Source organism: Drosophila obscura, unplaced genomic scaffold (assembly GCF_018151105.1).
Source record: "Drosophila obscura isolate BZ-5 IFL unplaced genomic scaffold, ASM1815110v1 contig_150, whole genome shotgun sequence".
Classification (NCBI taxonomy): domain Eukaryota; kingdom Metazoa; phylum Arthropoda; class Insecta; order Diptera; family Drosophilidae; genus Drosophila; species Drosophila obscura.
The window spans coordinates 11,415,692-11,434,025 of record NW_024542736.1 but is presented as its reverse complement, the minus strand read 5'-3'; the positions used below and the strand labels follow the sequence as shown (position 1 = coordinate 11,434,025).

At 49.3% G+C, this 18,334-nt stretch overlaps 1 protein-coding gene across 1 annotated transcript; it reads left to right on the top strand.

The window, feature by feature from the left end:
* The first annotated feature begins 8,436 nt into the window (after nt 1–8,436).
* LOC111066429 (protein Skeletor, isoforms D/E) lies at nt 8,437–18,276 on the top strand. The gene is given in 8 exon segments (XM_041596466.1): nt 8,437–8,852; nt 10,823–11,326; nt 11,403–11,662; nt 12,600–12,699; nt 14,093–14,872; nt 14,944–15,137; nt 15,213–17,824; nt 17,859–18,276. Coding segments are annotated over 8 exon segments (4,719 nt in total). The 5' UTR covers nt 8,437–8,773; the 3' UTR covers nt 18,049–18,276.
* Nucleotides 18,277–18,334: the final 58 nt, after the last annotated feature.

Here is an 18,334-nt window from a genome sequence, read left to right as displayed (position 1 = left end):
AGAGGGGATATAACTCCCCTTGCGGAGTACCTCGTGTGACCGCTTTCTTGACGAGAGGAGCCTAGATTGGCGCTTATCGTTCTGCTTCTGAGAACGCTGTCTAGCCATCCGGTTACCGTCGGGTGTGTGCCAATCTTGGCCAGTGCGGCCGTTATTGACTCGACCTGACGTTGTTGAAGGCCCCTTCTATATCTAGAAAGGCCGCCAAGGCATATTCCTTATAGCTAAGACTCTTTTCGATATGCCCAACAACTTCGTGTAGTGCGGTCTCAACTGACTACCTTTGAGGTAGGCGTGCTGAGCTCCACTGAACACTTGTTTGTCTAGCTTGGTTCTTATATATAGATCCATCAGTCGCTCCATCGTTTTAAGCAAAAATGACGACAGACTGATGGGTCTGTAGCCTTTGGGGAGATGTGGTTTATCTTCCCGGCCTTGGGGATGAAGACCACTCTCACCTCCCTCCACCCATGGGGGACGTACCCAGTTAGGAGGCATCCTTCGAATATTTTCTTCAGCCATGGTAGTAGGTGCAGGCAAGTTGCTTGCAGCATGGCTGGTCGGATATCATCCGGTCCCGGTGACTTGTAGGGACTGAATGATTTAATGGCCCAGATAACTTGTCTGGTGCCATTATATTCGTATGAGATCCTCGATTCCTCTCCTGGATGATCCTCAGTGTCGTTGGTGGCGTTGGATTCGTCACCGGTGACATCTGAGCAACCCGGGAAGTGAGTACTCATGAGGAGCTCCAGGGATCTTGGCTGCTCTCTGCGAAGGTACCGTCCTGGCTGCGGAGCAGGCCTGGTGTGGTGGGTGCCTTCGACAGTACGCGTCGAAGCCTTGAGGCCTCAGTGGTACCATCTATGGCATCGCAGAAGGCTGCCCATGATTCCCTTTTCGCCCTCCTACGGTGTTTTTGTAGATATTGAAGCTGCGGCGATACTCGTCCCAACTTTCCTGTGTGTTTGTCACTTTTGCTTTATTGAAGAGTTTCCTCGATTCCTTTCTGACTTCGCTCAACTCCGTGTCCACCACGGGTTGTGATTGGACTTTGGGGGTCGGCTGATCGGGCAGGATTTGAGAAACGCCATCTGTAGAGCATTAGTGACGTTCTGCGTAGCTTCCTCTAGTGCTCCCGTTTGAAGTATGTCCCCTTCCGGTGGGTTGGGTAGCACCTTCTGTACGGTTGCGGAGAAGCGGTTCCTGTCTGTCCGCTTGGGATGGCGGTAGGCCTTGTGCCTCTCCTTGTTCTATTTGATGCTGTACACTACCCTGTAGTGGTCCGAAAAGGAACACTCACTGGACACGTGCCAGTCATCGATGGTAAGGGAGTCGCTATTTGAGGCCAGTGTTATATCTATAACCTCTGCATGGTTCCTGTTCCGGAAGGTGGGGTGGGGTGGTCTCCCCGGTTACACGCAACAAAATTTGTGGACAGAATGTACTCGAACAGCGACTCTCCTCTAGAATTTGTGCCCGTATTTCCCAGAGGGAGTGATGGGCATTCGCGTCACTGCCTAAGACAACGTTGAGTCCCTCCTTCCGCGGTTGGTGGATTAGGGCCCTGACATCCTCCGGGGTGGGTCTTCTTCTTCCTACGGCAGGAATGCAGATGCCAGGTATAGGTTTTTCCCGTCCCTCCTCTCACATAGTGCCGCCGTTAGGTCCGGAGTACTGTACCTGGAAGAAAACAGAACATTAAGCTCGTTCCTTGCCACGATACAGGTTCTTGGCTTACCCGCGGGGTGTGGCGTGAGAAGGCGGTATCCGCGACCGTTCAGTCCCCGAACCCTTTCACTTACGATCCAGGGCTCTTGGATGAGGGCCACGTCCACCACCTTCTCCTCCATAAACCGCAGCAGGTCCGCCGATGGTACACTTGAGTGATGCAGATTAATCTGCACCACCTTCATGCTGTTCAGCGGACCTGGGGTGTCGCGGTACTGCTACCGCCAGGGTGCCCATACCAAAGGATATGCGGCAGTCCGTTGCAAGGAGTTTGGCCAGGCTTTCTTGACCAATGCTGATCCAGAGTTCCTTGCCGTTCCCCTGTCTCGCGCTATCGCTCTTGTGATGGTCCAGTCCGATGTCTCCAGGATCCGGTTCTGTGCCTTGATCAGAACGAGTGTGTCCTCATCCGCCTTAATCGGGGAGGAATCCACACCTTCATGATCGTTCTCCTGGGAATCTGATCCGTCGGGACCACGCGGAGTGCCGCTCCTGGCAAAGTCACCAAAACCTTGGACCGTGGTTTTGAGAAACTCAAGAGTTCTGCATTGCCACAGGCCACTGCTTTGGCTCCCTTATACCACTTGATACCCTTGAACTCGCAGACAAACGGGTTATCTGCGCGCACAATGGCATCCTTCATGGCGGTCAGGATCTCCGATTCTGCCTTCAGCCAATTTACGTCCGATATCTTCCCCTCTGGGTGACTTTGGTCGATAATGGCTACCTGCAGCTCGGCTGGCGATCCTAGGCTGGCCAGAATGTCCTCTGGTTTCGCCTCTTCGACTCGGAAGCTTTTGTGGAGTCGTCCGTTCTCTGTCGCTTGAACCTTGGCTCTCGACCAGTCGGTTCCACCGGTGCCTTCTGTACAGAGGGCGTTGGTGGTGCCTTGGCACTCGCCGTGTTCTGCGTCAGAGGTGTGGTCTTCCCCCGCACAACTTTTTCCCCTTTCTCCCTCGCGCGTTCGCAGACGATGACTTTGAGGGTTGGTCCACCTTCGTCTTCGTGCCAGCTGATGCTGACGCTGAAGTCGACGGTTTGGGGTCCTCAGTCACCGCCGCGTGTGCGCTTGGGGGGGGGCTTTGTCTCCGTTGGTAGGAGCGACTCCGTTAATCCGCTCGTACCTCCGCACGTTTGGCTCGTGCTTCTTCTTGAGGCTCCTTTCCCTCGCCGTCAGCGTATCGGGGGGTCTTTGGCTAATACCACGGAGGTATTTTGCCGATGCCCTGTATCCCGACAGCCGTTTGCGTAGGGTCTCAGCCTCCGTCTCTCATCCGTCACAGGTAGTGGACCCGAGTCGACCTGGATATTGGGAGCCGTGACTTGTGGCTCCGCCTTCTGCGGCTCCTCGTTGTATCCGAGTCGAGAGAAGGCGGTAGCCAACTCTGCCTCTGACACTGAGGGACCAGTGAAGACGAAGCTTCCGTCTGTGGTTCCCGGTTCCAGATCCTCTATCGTCCCTTTCTGCCTGCGGATCCTTCTGTTGCTTGTGGCATTACACGATTTGGCAGCCAAGCACTCCACTGCCATCTCGGGTTTCCTGCAGTCACAGGATATCGACGCCGGGGGGCCTGCGCTCGCACCCCCAATCACCGCCGGTACTGGGTCTCCGACTCCCTGCACCTTAACTGGTTCTTCGTTACTGGACATTCCCCCATAACGGATGCGTTTTATCCCTACCGCCAGGGTGAACTACTTTTAGCTTCGGCGCTCCCCAAGACCTGCCTGGCTTGGGTGGCCCTTCTGGCAGCATTACGCTACCGCCAGTAAAGCTCTTGGGTTCCTTACGCTTCTAAGCCCCCTCATCGCGGCAAGATGGTAGTTCTCCGAGGGGAAACCTCTAGTTTAAAACATTACAAATATTATTTGCTCTTATCCTTTCCAGTTGTAAAATTTTAAAATGCATTTCGACAAAGAAGTCTAAAATTTTCTAGCCAATGAAAATGTCAGGATAAGTGAGAGGTTGGTAAAATAATTAAAAATCAGATTATATGCAAATAAAAATGTATTAAATATTTGTTGGAAAAATATCATAAACGTTTATCTACTATACTATATTTTACCTGAGCGCATGTTTTATTTTTTAATTTTTATCAAGAAATTAAATATTTGTCCTATTTATCGAGTCAACTTGGCTTCTTCACTGCAACAACCATAATATTTGTACGCAAGTTTTCAATGTTGTGTTAACAAAAGCCCAGTGCCACTTTTGGACTGCATGTCGCCTCGCCTCGACCCACCCAATCACCCACAAGTGGGGGCCCCCCTCAGCAAGCGACGAGTATAAGTGCAGCCAGCTAGAGCAAATGCCATAAAGAGTCGCCCAATGGAAATGGGTAAATGATAAATTGGCGTCGAGGAGAGGAGATTTATGCCAAATGGCGAAAACGAATGGCATGCGGCTCACAGTGGCTAATACGGCCACTGCTACTGCAAAGGCTGTGTTTGCATTCGCATTTATTACAGTAAAGCTTTACACAAGATTAATTACACGAGCCGGGGCCATAAATACTCGTACTCCTAAGGCAAAAACACACACAGAACTCTGGGAGCATTATTTGCAAATGCAAAGCGTAAAACTAACTGCATGTGGTAAAAATTCAAATGAGAAACCATTGCACAGACAGCAGTGGCAGTGGATGTTCAGTACCATCAGTCTTAGCTTCAGTCTCCCTCCGCTTCTGCCTCAGCATCAACATCATTCCAGCCCCTGTCGGCATTAGTTGGCGTCTGACCTTGAATTGGAGAAGAAGTCGAGGTGGAGGTGGAGGTGGAGGTGGAGGTGGAGGAGGTGTCGTGTCGTGTCGGCACCTGAACAATAAAGTCGTAAACCATGTGCAGCCCCACAGCACGGCATCTCTCGCACCTTCTCCCACGAACCAGTCCGTGGCTGCTGGCCCAAGGTCGTCTCTGGGTACTTCTTGTCTCTAGCGCGAGACTAATTAAATTAATTTAAATTTAAGGCACGCGATTGGCCTGACAAAACAACAAACTGATTACAAATTCAAAAAAATTATTCATTGTATTTTTTTGGGTTAGAAGTTGAATGTTATTTTCGCCTCTGCCGATGACTCTTGGGCCTGATTAGAATGTGCTTTGTCAGTGCGTCAGCGGATCATAAATTAAGTTAAGTTTCCTTTCTAATCTCCATACGCTAGCGAGAGGCATCATCGTTATGTTCAGAAGATGATCTAAAGAGCACAAATTCGGAAACATGCTAAATATATTTAAATATTTTTGAGTCTTTAAATGAAATTGTGGACTTCTGTAATGTGTTTAAAAAAGTATGATGCATGTCTTTTATTTTTATAGAGTACTTACAGTTTCGTTGTTCCAGTGCAAGCTTTCTTTTCATGTTTGTTTCTTTCGAATAGGATGTTTGCCCCCGGATTAAAAAGCCTCTCGCTTTTATTTGATTTGTTTCCATTTTTTAGGACAGGCCCCCCTCTGATTTGTTTTTATATGTATATTGACCTTAGATTGAGCAGTTTGGCCACAATACTGAAAGTTATTGCACCTTGAATATATACATACATATATATACATCTAATTGATATTGAAATGCATGATGCAAGTGAGAGGAAATGCTGACGGCCAGACAGGAAATGGTAATAAAATCGAATTTAAGATTGTCTAGAGACAAAACAACTTTCGCTTACATATACACAATAGAGTGACTATTCTTCCAGCGATCTTCGATCTGTCATGATGTCAAATTTCGGGAGAAGCAGCTTAAGACTAAAGCCAAACCCATCGACGAGTCCACCTCCAACTGTCAGGGGTGTAAATCAGCGCTCTGCCATTATAAAAGCCACACCAAAGAAATTCGCATAACAAAGGCTAATTACGCGACACGCTCAGACTTCATCATGGCTGGATTTTGTTTTGGATCTTTTCGTGCATAATTTTCGGATCAATCAACTCGGAAAGCGACAGGGACGGACACGGCGACGGACAGCGAAAAGCGTAGCATTTGAACGCGGCTTAAAGTCATAAATCTAATGGCCCGGAGTGCGGCGATGCATATGCGAAAGTGGCCAGAAGAAGACCGGATCGGTTCGGACTGGGCCCGGGACCGGGCCAGAGGCAGAGCTACTAACCGGCTGACCAGCTGACCAGCTGAGCAGCTGTGCAGCCAAATGTGGTAGCTCCATGTTTGAATTATTAATGTTTATTCATGTCGGAGTTGGTGTTCGCTGTTCGCTGTCGCTGTATACGGCCCAATGTCAGTTGAGAAATTAAAAACTAATTTGATGGCAATTCAAATTACGCACATTGAGGCAGTCCCAGTCGCAGACGCAGTCCCCCCCAGATCGGTGACGGCCGGACCTCAATTTCGTTTTGGGTTTACAAAGAGTGGGCATAGGGGGAAGAGCAGTAAAGTGACTGGGTTGGGGAGAGAAGAGGTTGCTGGCTGGCCATGCCTCAACTTTTGCAGGGAGTTGGTTATGAAAGCGTTTCATAAAAGAAATATGACTTTTTGTGGCTCTGCCCGGGTCTTCAAAGTGAAAGAAGCACAGCCAAAGAGACGTGAAACATGATGACTGTCGGTAATTCATACGAAATGTGCGTTTTTTCTTCATTTCTGTATTTTTCAGCATTTCCCTTATAATTATGTAGTACATACATACATCAGGCCCTATATAACCCACAGTAAAAGCGTGGCAATAAAATACGTTTCGGTTCGGCTTGGAACAATTTAGTCAAATTTGCAAAAAATCTGTTGAAACCTAATTTGAATTTGGCAAAAATCATAACGCGAAAAAAACCATTCGCTTGTGTTATAAAAATCATCAACATATCGTTATTGATTTATCTTTGCCTTTGTTGGTGTACAAAAGAAAGATTACCCATAAGCTTGGCATTTTGTTTGGTATGGCCAAACAAAAGCTACAAAGATCCCCAAAAAAAAAGCTTCCCAAGGCCTCGAACGGGGCAAGAACAAAAGGATGCCCAAACCTACATAGATGAGACATCGACTCTAGGCCCTGCCTTGACTCATTGAATACACTCATATTCAATGTCGCGGCTTTGTTTTGAGCCAGGAAATTATCATAATTATAATTGAAGCTTTAATTGAATTATGCAAGCAAGCAGCAAGCAGGCAAACGAACTAACGGTTAACAAGCCGACAGTAACAGCAGTACAGGCCCAGTCTGAAGTCTGACCTTTGTGCGCTCCCTTTGCACGGGAAAGTTTCGGATGTACGGCAGGCAGCCGCGGGCCAACACGAGCAGCCAAAAACAAACCATAACAAATCCCAGAGTCCGACCCCCAGCTGTGAACTTGGCCGCTGATCACGAATTGCCAATCTCACCTTCTTTCACCTTCCATCAAAGCGGCCCATCCAAGCGTTTATCCATGCCATCCATCACGGGAAATTAAGAGCGATGAGCGATTATCTAATCCAGTAAAGTGACTATCGCGGCCATTATCGAAAGTGCAATTACAGTGCAGGGAATCGAAGACATGGCTCCCAAGGGAATACCAAATTTACATAAGAGTGTGTGTCTGCTTGTGATTGGGCTTATTTAATTCCATGAGTGACCATTGCAATGAAGGGTATGCTCAGGGAATACAAAAAATAAACGTGTTTAAGTTTTGGCTATTGGTTATTTAATCTAGCAAGTTGCTATAAGCCTTCGCGGGAAAAATCGCAACAAATAAAACGAAGCAGTATATGAAGTGGGAATAAAAAAGTTCACCTAAATGCAGAAATCTGTAGTATATGGAGACATATCCTTCATATCTAGGTATTAAACATTTTGAACATCTTTTACTTATTCAAATAAACATTAATGTATATTAACTTCAATATATATTCTTCTAAATTATACTGATTAACAGCACGGCAAATGAGTAATCTGAGTAGCTATGCCATAATATTTCACACATTTTATTTATGCTTAGAAATGAGTTCCAGTTTCCTCTACCTTATATAGCTAAAATCAATGACTCCCCATCGAAAGTGTATCGCCGCAATACTGAGTATACCCCTTTGAATACCACCTCAACTCTATCGCCCATTGTGGCATAATTTGACAAAAATAAATTGCATTAGCAGTGAAACAAGTTCAAAACGCAGAATAACATTTAACTACAACAGCAAAAATCCCCCCAAAAAAAATTGGCAAAAATACAAAATAAAACGGCAAAACAAGCGACAACAAGAAACATGACAAAAGATGTGCAAAAAATAAAAATATAAATATGTATACATATGTATAATTCGTGTTACCAAAAAGGTGCCGGCTGAAAGACGTTTGAAGTTGTTAGATGAGGCTGTGTGACTGTGATAATTATTGCCGACGCTGATGAGACGGGTTAAAGCCACAACAATACCAACAACGCCACTAAATATCACAACAACCACACCACCAATCACTCCAGAAGAGAGACAAACAAAAAAGTTTACTCCAACATCAGATTCAACAACAACAACAACTTCTACAATTACAACAACTACAGTGAAAGCAACTACAACTACAACCACTCTAACAAACACTCAATTGTAATTACAACAATGAAAACAATAAGCAGAGTCTGAAAACCAGACTCCAACGAAGCTAGCGTCGCAGTCGAAGCTTCACCAACGTCAGCTTCGCAGTTTCAACAACAACAACGAGCCGCATTCAGCAGCAGCTTGGTGGCAGCGCGGGGGCTGAAAGTTTTTCAACTCTTCGCTCGGCCCCACAGCGCAGACGCAGCGTCGTTGTCGTTCAGTGCGGTTTTGGAGTTCGTTGCGTCTGGTCGAGATTCCCCCCCAAACAGCAGGAACCAAACATACCCATCGATCGCTTATAGAGTTGTTGCACTGTGCGATCCAATCCAATCCGATCCGAGTTCGAGTTCGAGTTGAAGTGTGTTCGCGAATGCGAGTGAGGTGTCCCGTCCATCACCTCCGTTTTGAAGAGTGTTAATTTGTTGGTGTGCTGTGCTGTAGCAAGGATTATCAATCACCGCAATCCCTCTGCAAATTAATCGAAACATAATCGGGCCTTAGCCCAGATAACACTCACACACAAGAGCTAAGCACTCATACATGTACAATCAATTAGCCATGCTGGCAATGAAGGATAAACCTTGGCTGGTGCTATTTGGCCTATTGGCCGCATTAAGCTGTAAGTACCCCGGGCAATGATTTATAAGTGCCATTGTGATGCAAATTGAGGCAGATCGAGCTGCAGACGCAGACGCAGACGAAGCGGCGATAGAGACAGAAACTAGATTAGTGGCCACTATTTATGGCCAGAGGGCGGCCCGGACAATGAGCCCACCACACACCACACTACACAGCACAGCACGGCTCAATGACACGCCGAATTTCTGTGTCTGTCTGTAGGTCTGCCTGTCTGTCCGCATTATGTGTGGTGTATACATCATCTTTTGTGAGTGTAAAGTGAGCCAAATGAATATTCAACAGCTTTTATGATCTGCGCTGACCGTTGAACTGGCCTACAACTGACTGAGTGACCAACTCCAATTGTCTCTCGCTGGCCAACCGACCGACTGCATTAGCATTTCCATCACAGATTTGCATAAATTTCAGTGGCTGTCTGTTTCCTTGATACCATTTCGGAGACCTCCAGGCGGGGCAGTGGGAAAAGCCGTTCTGCACCGTGAAAGTAGGTCTGTAGGTTGAGGATTCGTCGTGCGAGTCAGCTAGGTACTTGTGGATATTCTTTTTTGGATGGATGCTGAATATGAATTTCGCATTTGCATTTGCATCTGCATCTTTATCTATTGGTTTGGCAATACGAATGGCTACCAGTGATTGGCAATTGCCCCCAACCAGTTGGCCAACAGTTGACTACCTACCTACCTACAACAACATGGCCTGGCCTGGCCTGGCCGGGCCTGGTGGCTGCCTAATGGCTCTGTCTAACTTTAGCCCGATCATCATTAATAAGACACACCACCACCACCACCGCCGCCGCTTGCCTCTCTGATTGCACAGAGTGTCTGCTTGGTTTTATTTAACTTTTAATTACACCTTTGGCATTTTGCCAAAGTCTCTACCGCTCTACCCACCGCTGCCCATTGATTTCAATCGATGACACGGAATTCTGGGACATTTTATGGTATGTACAAAGCGGAAATTGTCTGGGCAGAGATTCATTCTACTGGCAAACAGGAAAGACTCGTCCATGTCTGCGCAAAATTTGGAGCACCAACAGCCATGGCCACATGAAAAGTGAACCAACCAAAGCAAACCAAACCAACCATCGGCCAAAAACCCAATCGGGTTGTGTCAAAAATAAAAGAGAAAAAAAAAAAAAAAAACTGCAGGCCATGGCGACCATGTCGCCCCCCGACAAACCAAACCATTTGATGGCAGTTAAAAAGCCAAACGTGTTTATGGCCCATGCAAAAACCAAACAAACAACAACAACAACAGAAGATTGTAATAAAATAAAAATAAATTGAATTTGAACAACAACCACACACAAGTCGGTCTGTGAAGGTGAAGTGGGAATTTTGAAACGACATGCCCCAAACACACAGTCGGGGTGCCAACATTAGAGTCGGCTTAGAACCATTCATCTGCCCAAAAAAAAAAAACAAAACAAAACAGAACAGAATTATGTTGTGTAGTTTCCATTAGGGCCACGCATCACAAAATTTTAGATTGTTTTTTCAAAGTTTATTTTCCGTAAATCCGCTAATCCGCAACTTCCTCTAGGCGAACAGAACAGAACAAAGAACAAAGAGAACCCGAACTAGATATTATCAGCTGATTTCAGAAATCAAATCAAAAGATTTAATTTTTTTTTTTTTTTTTTTTATTTGTTTGTTTGGTTTGGTTTGGGGTTTTATTTTCTGTGATGGATTTTACGAGTATTTGTGTTTGGCTAGAACCTGGTAGGTACAGGTACAGGTGATGCTGCTGTTGATATGTAAATCGTATGCGAATAATTAAGTGGCCGCTAAGTGGCGATGGAGATTTCATTTCAATTCATTTCATTTGATTTCGTGGGTATATCGTTAGTTGTTCATTAATTACTGACTCAGCGCGAGTTTGTTGCCTAAGTCTTTTGTTGTGTGGCTCGCCTGTAAGTCTCATTATATTTATTTTCGTGGTGCTTCCCAGGCCTGCCCAGCTACAGCGATGCCGCGTATCCGTATTACGGCACGAAGATCGGGGCCCTAACACGTCTGCACCATGGCGTTTCCGGCGATGTCTATGCCGTGGACTCGCGCACGATTTTCATCAAGAAATTCAGCTACGACGGCGAGGCCCCGGCCGCCTACTTCTACGTGGGCAACACGGCACGGCCCAGCAACGAGGGTGCCACCCGGCTGCGGGATGAGCGTGGGGGCACAGCCTCCCTGACGCGTCGCTACCGGAACAAGGACATCACCCTGTCGCTGCCCGAAGGCAAGACGCTGCGCGACATCAAGTGGTTTTCAGTGTGGTGCGATGAGTTTGCGGTTAACTTTGGGGATGTGTCCATTCCGGCCAGCCTGGATTTTCCTAGGCCACAGAAGATTAGCGCACTGCGCGGCGTCCACGGTGTGTCCTCGGAGAATATTGTGATTGTGGATGCCCAGACGCTGCTGGTGCCCAACTTCAGCTACGATGGCGAGGCGCCAGGTGGGTAGAACTCAGCCCATTTAACTCCCTATTCGTACTTACTATACAGATTTTGTTTTGTATATTTTTGCCACAGATGCCAAATTCTGGGTGGGTCGGGGACAGCGTCCCACATCCGAGGGCCTGCGCATACCCGACGAGAACGGCAAGGAGAATCCGCTGCGTCGCTACGAGCGCAAGACCATCGTACTGACCCTGCCCGAGGATCTGACCATCTTCGATATTGGCCACTTTGGTGTGTGGTGTGAGGCCTTTACCGTCGACTTTGGGCACGTCCGCCTGCCGGAGGGGCTCAATGTGCCGCCATCGCTGAAGATGCTAGGCATCAGTCCACAGGTAAAGAAGCCGATCAGTCTCATTCTCAGCGATCTGAAGCGTTGATTGCCCATCGAATGAATCGAGTGAATCGAATGAATCGAGCAATGGGGACCAATGTGTGAAAAGCTATTTAAACAATCGTATTTATTCTACTTTATTCCGTCGTGTATGCGAATATTTATCAATCGAATGCCGCGGCAGTCGCCTGGCAAATTCCTAGACTCTAAGCTTGCATTTCTTTATACGAGAGAAGGATGTAGAGAAGAGAAGAGAGTGTGTGGAAGAGGAGGGAGAGAATCCAGCCAGACACACATTCTGTAATATATCTAATATATATATATATATATACATACATATATGTATGTACTTGTTATACTCCATGTGCTTGTTATTTGTGTTTTGTTGTTGTCATGTTCGACTTTTGTTTGTTTTTGGGAGCGTCTTATACAAAATGAAATCTGTGTGTGGCACTGTCTACTTCTGCGACACTGAACCTATCAACACTCCTCCTCAACTCCCCACCCCACAACACACACACACACACACAACGGACACACACACACACACACAAACATATATAAACATGCACAACCCCGCTGTGGAACATATCCATTCCGCCCTATCCGATCTCCACTACTAACAAATCTCCAAACAAAAACCAATCAACAAAAAAAAAAAAACATTTTTCATTTTGTAAAAAACCATTCCAAAAAGCAAAAACTATTTCGAATACAGCAGCGCAAAAAGTACAAACATTTTGGGTATGCTCAAAATTATGACTTTGGAAATCTCCCCCCTCTCCACTCCACCCCTACACACACCCACCGCCCCCCGCACAAACGCACACACGCACACAGACACTCACCCACCCACACATACACAGCGCCCTACCGCAGTGCTCCCGCCGAACTCCCAATCCTAAAGCGAAATCTCCCCTAAACCAATTCTATTCCAGTCCAAGCTCAACTGTGAGGTGCTCTACGACGATCTGGCCTTCGAGGTGCGCTGGGCCGTGGCCGGGGAGAGCATTGTGGTGCAATTGGTGGCCAAATTGGGTAAGTCAATCGGGGATTAGCTTTAATTAATGATTGCGGAAGCTGCTCTAGCAGGCTCCAGCCATGCCCCCCTCCTCACCAACCGCCACTTGCCACTGCGTTGACAGTCAACAAAGTGTGAAAGCGATTCGAGTTTAGCAGCTTCACAGAGTGTGTTAATTTTTTATGGCTTACCGAAGATGCTAACTGCGGGTTAGGCATTAGTTTGCTTTTTTTTTTGTTATCGTTTGGGAATGCTACACCTAAAAAAAAAGTGTGGAATTGTGTGTGGACTAATCTGCGGAAATTTGATATAAAATTAGTTGAATTAATTGAGGCATTTTCTTTGAATATAAAGCTAAATTTTTGGATTTTGTTTTGCTTAAAATTGCATTTAAAAATTGGATTTGGAACACATGTACCTGTAGATTGGTGTTTCCTCTGAAATATATGAAATATTGTCCTCAAAAGTAAAACAATTCGCGCAACAAAATTTAGCCTCAACCTTTCAAAGCCCTCTATAAAAAATGATACAAAAATCCATTTAAAAAAAAAAGAATATTTATTTGTTAAATGGAATTTTGGGAATAAATATTTTATTTTTTGTGAGTGCAAAGCAATAAAAAACAATGAACTGAAAACAGAGGCGCGATCGACAATGGCCCACACCACACCCTTGGCCTGACCTATCCCAGGCAACAGGCGACAGCCGACAAGCCTTCGTTCCATGCGCGTTGCAGCTCGGCTTGGCTCAGCTCAGCTTCTGTTGATTTATGATGCTTTGACATTTTCTCAAGTACAGTTAATACTCGTAAAGGAGAGACACATACGTGCATACATGCATACACCGTACAGACGCACAGACAAAGAAATTCCAGTTAGCATCCAAATTGACCGATCAGCATCCACAGCGAGACGGCATCAGCGATCGGCGATCGGCAATCAGCATCGTTGGCAGAATAACAAGTCGCGAATTATGACGACTGGTTTTATTGCGCAACTGCCAGTGCGGATGGATGGATGGATACATGGCAGGAGGCAGGGGGCCGGGGTGGCCACAGCGATTTACTGGTTGCATCTGCAATCTCAAGGCATGGGCATGGGCATCGGACAACGCCATAGTTATAGTTGCTGCCACTGCCACTGCTGCTGCTGGTCTTGGTCTTGCTCTTGGCTGTGCAATTTGCAACCGCTAAGAATGCCGGCAGGAATTTTTTCACCTGGAAAATGCCCGCCCCAACCGGTTGGGCTGATCGCCCAGTTCAGAATTGGGTCAAGCAACTTTCGTTGATTGCCAAATGGCAGTCCTGTAGAATTTTCATAGCCGCGCAATCCAGAGCAGAGCAGCCAGTCCCTCCCCAGTCCCTCCTCCACCACCACGAGTGCTTCTCATTTGCTGCTTGCTCCTCCACAGAACCCAACAACTACATGTCCTTCGGAATCTCGCCGAACAAGAACATCAGCCAGATGATCGGCGCCGATGCCGTTGTCGCCTGGGTGGATCCGGAGACGGGCAACGGCTTCGCCCAGGACTATTTTCTGGAGGGCAAGGCCCAGTGCTCCGGCAGCCGTGGCGCCTGTCCCGACACCAAGATCATGGAGAAGACCAACTCGATTCGGCTGCTGAACGCCGCCATGGTCAATGGCTACTCGATTGTCACCTATCAGCGCTCGCTGGCGGCCACCGATCGCCTGGATCTGCCCATCTCCGTGACGGATGCCGAGTCTGTGGTTTGGGCCATCGGACCGCTCAACGACTTCAAGGAGGTCTCCTTCCACACCTTCTACAACAAGCACCTGCATCAGATCGAGTTCGGTCGCCAGCCCAAGTGGAACTGTCCCCTGCCCGAGGGCGCCAAGCCGGGTAGCAGCAGCTCCGCCGAACAGGAGGACGCCGCTCCCCAGGCCCAGAGCTCAACGGGAGGCAAGGGCTATCCACCCGCCGGACACCCCAATCTGGAGCCCAAGGAGGAGTTCTATGAGAATCGTGCCGAGGCGCTGCATCGCCAGCCGCCGCAGCGGCGCCAGGAGACGGCCATCATTACGCAGCGACGCCCAGTGCCCACACCCAAGCCCGTGAACAGCAACGGGGCCTGGGACATTCCGGCCATCCAGTGCCACGAGCCGGAGGATGGCGTCTTCTATGCCCAAATGGGACCCACTGGGGGCAAGCATGGCTATCCAGCCATCACCGGTAAGTCTTGAATTAAGCTTCGCTTTAATTTGTATACCAAATCTCTGTCTCTCTCTCTCTCTTGGGCTTAGGCCACGTTGGCTGGGGCATTTCGTGGTACATCAATGGCCTGCTGATACCCGAGATCCATGTGGTGCGCGGCAAGACCTACACCTTTGTGGTGGAGGGTGGCAACAATCCCGACATACCGGCCAAGTATCATCCATTCTACATCAGCGATGATCCCGTCGGTGGCTACGAGCACAAGCGCGAGGAGGAGAAGAAGGTGAGTCCAGAGAGTTTCCCTAGAGCAATTCCTGATCCCCTGATCGCTGATCCCTGATGGTAATCGCATTCGCAGGCTGTTCGCATATTTGCTGGAGTGCATCGCTCGCGATCGGGTCAGGTGACGCCAACGGGCGTGGGTCGCCTGTGCAACTGGACACCGGATGTGGAGGGGCCGCCGGCAGATGATTACCAGTCCTTTGGGGCCTACCAGCGCACCCTCACGCTCAAGTGCGATGCCGGGGAGCCGGGCGTGATCAGCTGGAAGCCGGATAGAAGCACACCGGACACCGTGTACTATCACTGCTTCACCCATCGCTATCTGGGCTGGAAGATACACGTGCACGACGCGTGCGAGCAGGCTGGCGATGTGGGTGGCCAGGGGGCAGCCTCCGAGCAGCATGAAATTCGTCTGCCCGCTGCTTGAGCTGCGGCGGAGCCAGCGCCCGTCCACGAGGACTATGCCGCCGAGCCATCGATCCGACACGAAACCCAGGTCAGCCCCAACGATAATTTTTTATTGAAGCACCAAACCGATTTGATTAAGAACCACAATATGAACGGAACGCCGCCTAAACTGAGCTTTGAAATAACGAAATCTTCGGAAATAACCAAACTGATTTCAGATGGCATCCGCGCTGCTGAGGCTCTCGAGGAGAGCCTTCTAAGGAGGCCCAACCCAAACGCCAACGCAAACGCAAGCCCAAACCCCAACCCCAAACAGAACGAAGTGAGCTCGGGTCCCCATCCGCCGATACGTCCTAAAGATAACAATCCACATCAGATAACCGTCAATGGCTCTCGATTACCCCAACTGGCCACCGTCCGGCCCGAGATACTGCTCGGCGAAACCCATTCTCATAAATCATCTGCATCTGCATCCGCATCGCCATCTGCATCGGCATCTGCATCCCCCTCATCGTTGTCGAAACTTCCCATCTTTGCCACTGGCCCACATCTCATTCACAACTCTCATTTGCACTTGCACCGCCTGCACCATCCTTCGCAGCATGTCCCGCACCCGCACCCGCCCTCGATTATAAGCCCCCATCAGCACCCGCATCCGCATCCACTGCATCTGCATCACAATCTAACCAGTAACCTTCCAGCGCTCGCACAGAAAACGATCGGCCTGTCCGAGTATCTGCGTCCGCCGCAGAATGCGCCGCTCTTCCATCCGGTCAAGCTGCCCGGGCGACGGCCCTATCCCGGTCCCATCAAGAAGGTGCCCGCCTCCAGGCCCATCCTGCCGCAACAGCATCCGCATCCCCACGCGCATCCGGCCGCCATTCTGCAGCAGTCGTCGCTGATTGTCAACCACTATCGCAAGCCCGTGCCCAGTCTGCTGAAGCCATTCGTCAAGGAGAAGCCCTTCCCCCTGCAGCCCATTGCCGCCTCGGTGCTGCTGCTTGGCCAGCCCACGGAGCTGGCCGGCCAGCGTAAAGCAGAGCACGGGGAACGCTCCAAGCCGAAACCGAAGCCAAAGCCAGTCATCCCTGTGCCAGTGCCCTACAACGACCACGAGCCGCAGGGATCCCTGCAGAGCGCGGCCTACTTCAACCTCCACTCGCAGCCGGAGCAGAAATCCGCACCGACCGCTGTGCCAAGCAGCAGCACCACCACCCCGACCAGCATCGTCAAGCGACCCCTGCAGAAGGAGCCCTCGGCACAGGAGATTGCCAATATGCGTCCGGCCATCAATCAGGGATTCAAGCCCGATACCGTGATTGTGGAGAGTGGATTCCGGCCGATCATGCGCACCGATGGCAGTGGGGTGCAACTGCCGCCGGAGCTGATCGAGCAGGTGGCCCACCGGCGCGAGGATCCGGGCACCGAGATCGACGAGGTCATGGAAACGGACACACTCTTCCTGGCCGCCCAGCAGGGAGGCAGCGAGACGCAGAGCTTCGAGCCCATGTTCATACCCTCGCCCCTGGACAGCACCAACGCCTCCATGCAGATGAAGAAAGCGGTTCCAGAGGCCCAGGTGGCAGATGAGGCATCGGCACTTCGATTGCCCTCGGCAGCTGTGGAGCATGCTCTGCCCTCGGCCGCCCAGCTGCGCAAGCCCACGTTGGGTGAACTGTTCGGTGAGGCTGATGATCTGGACGAGCAAATGGAGGAGAAACTCGATGACGAGGAGCTGGAGGAGCAGCCGGTTCTGCCAACCAAGAAACCATCAACGACAGCTGTCGGTTTGTCGAGCACCACGCCGGCAAATGTTCCAGCGATCCCGGAGCAAGAGGCAGAGCACGAGCTCTTCGACGATGGCATGGCCAGCCTCTTCGGGCCAGACTCGCAGGAGGAGGAAATCTATGCGGATGAGCTGGAGCTGGAGCCGGAGGATAAGCTGGCAGCAGCAGCAGAGCGCATCGATACCTACTACCTGCCGCCCGACAACCGAAAGATTCCCCACGCCGGCCTGCCCAGTGGGGCGCTGTACACCTTCGACGGCAAGAGCGTGGTGGATGGCTCCCTGGTGCTGCCACCCAAGCTGGATGCACGGGACAATGGCCTCTTGAGGCACTCGCACTACGGGCTCACGCCTCTGGAGCAGCTGATACGGACAACGCCGCAGTTTGGTGCATTCCACGGCGAGCTGCCGGAGGAGTTCCAGTCCACAGAGAGTCCTGTTCGGCCTGGTGCTCAGCCCGTCACGGAGTACTCCAATCCGGTGCCCATTCAGCCGTACCAGTGCCTCCGTTTTTCCCAGTAGCAGCAGCACCAGCAGCAGCACCGGAAGCGGAAGCTTAAGCACAATCTTTGCGCACTCATCGACTTCGACATCGACATCATCATCGCCATTGCCATCCCAATCATCATCATCATCATCATCCTCATTGAGACCCATTTCCACCAAGCTGCACTTAATCACGTCCGAGAGCAGCCGCAGCAGCAGGCACAGCACGTAAGGGGGCATGCAATAGTGAAATTCTGAAATTAGTTAACCATTTTTGGGGTTTACATTTAAACATTTAAACCTGTATTAGCCAGTAGTTTTCTTTTCTTATTGTATGTGTTTAATTAATATGATGCTCTTAATTTTAAACGAAACGCATGAATTTTATTAGCTAAGCTAAACGATACATATGTATGTTTAAACCGCATTTTAGTCGTTGTGAAATAAAACAAAGAAGGAATTACACACATCGTTTGAGTCCCTTGAGGAACTGTTTGCTGCTATTAAACAATATGATG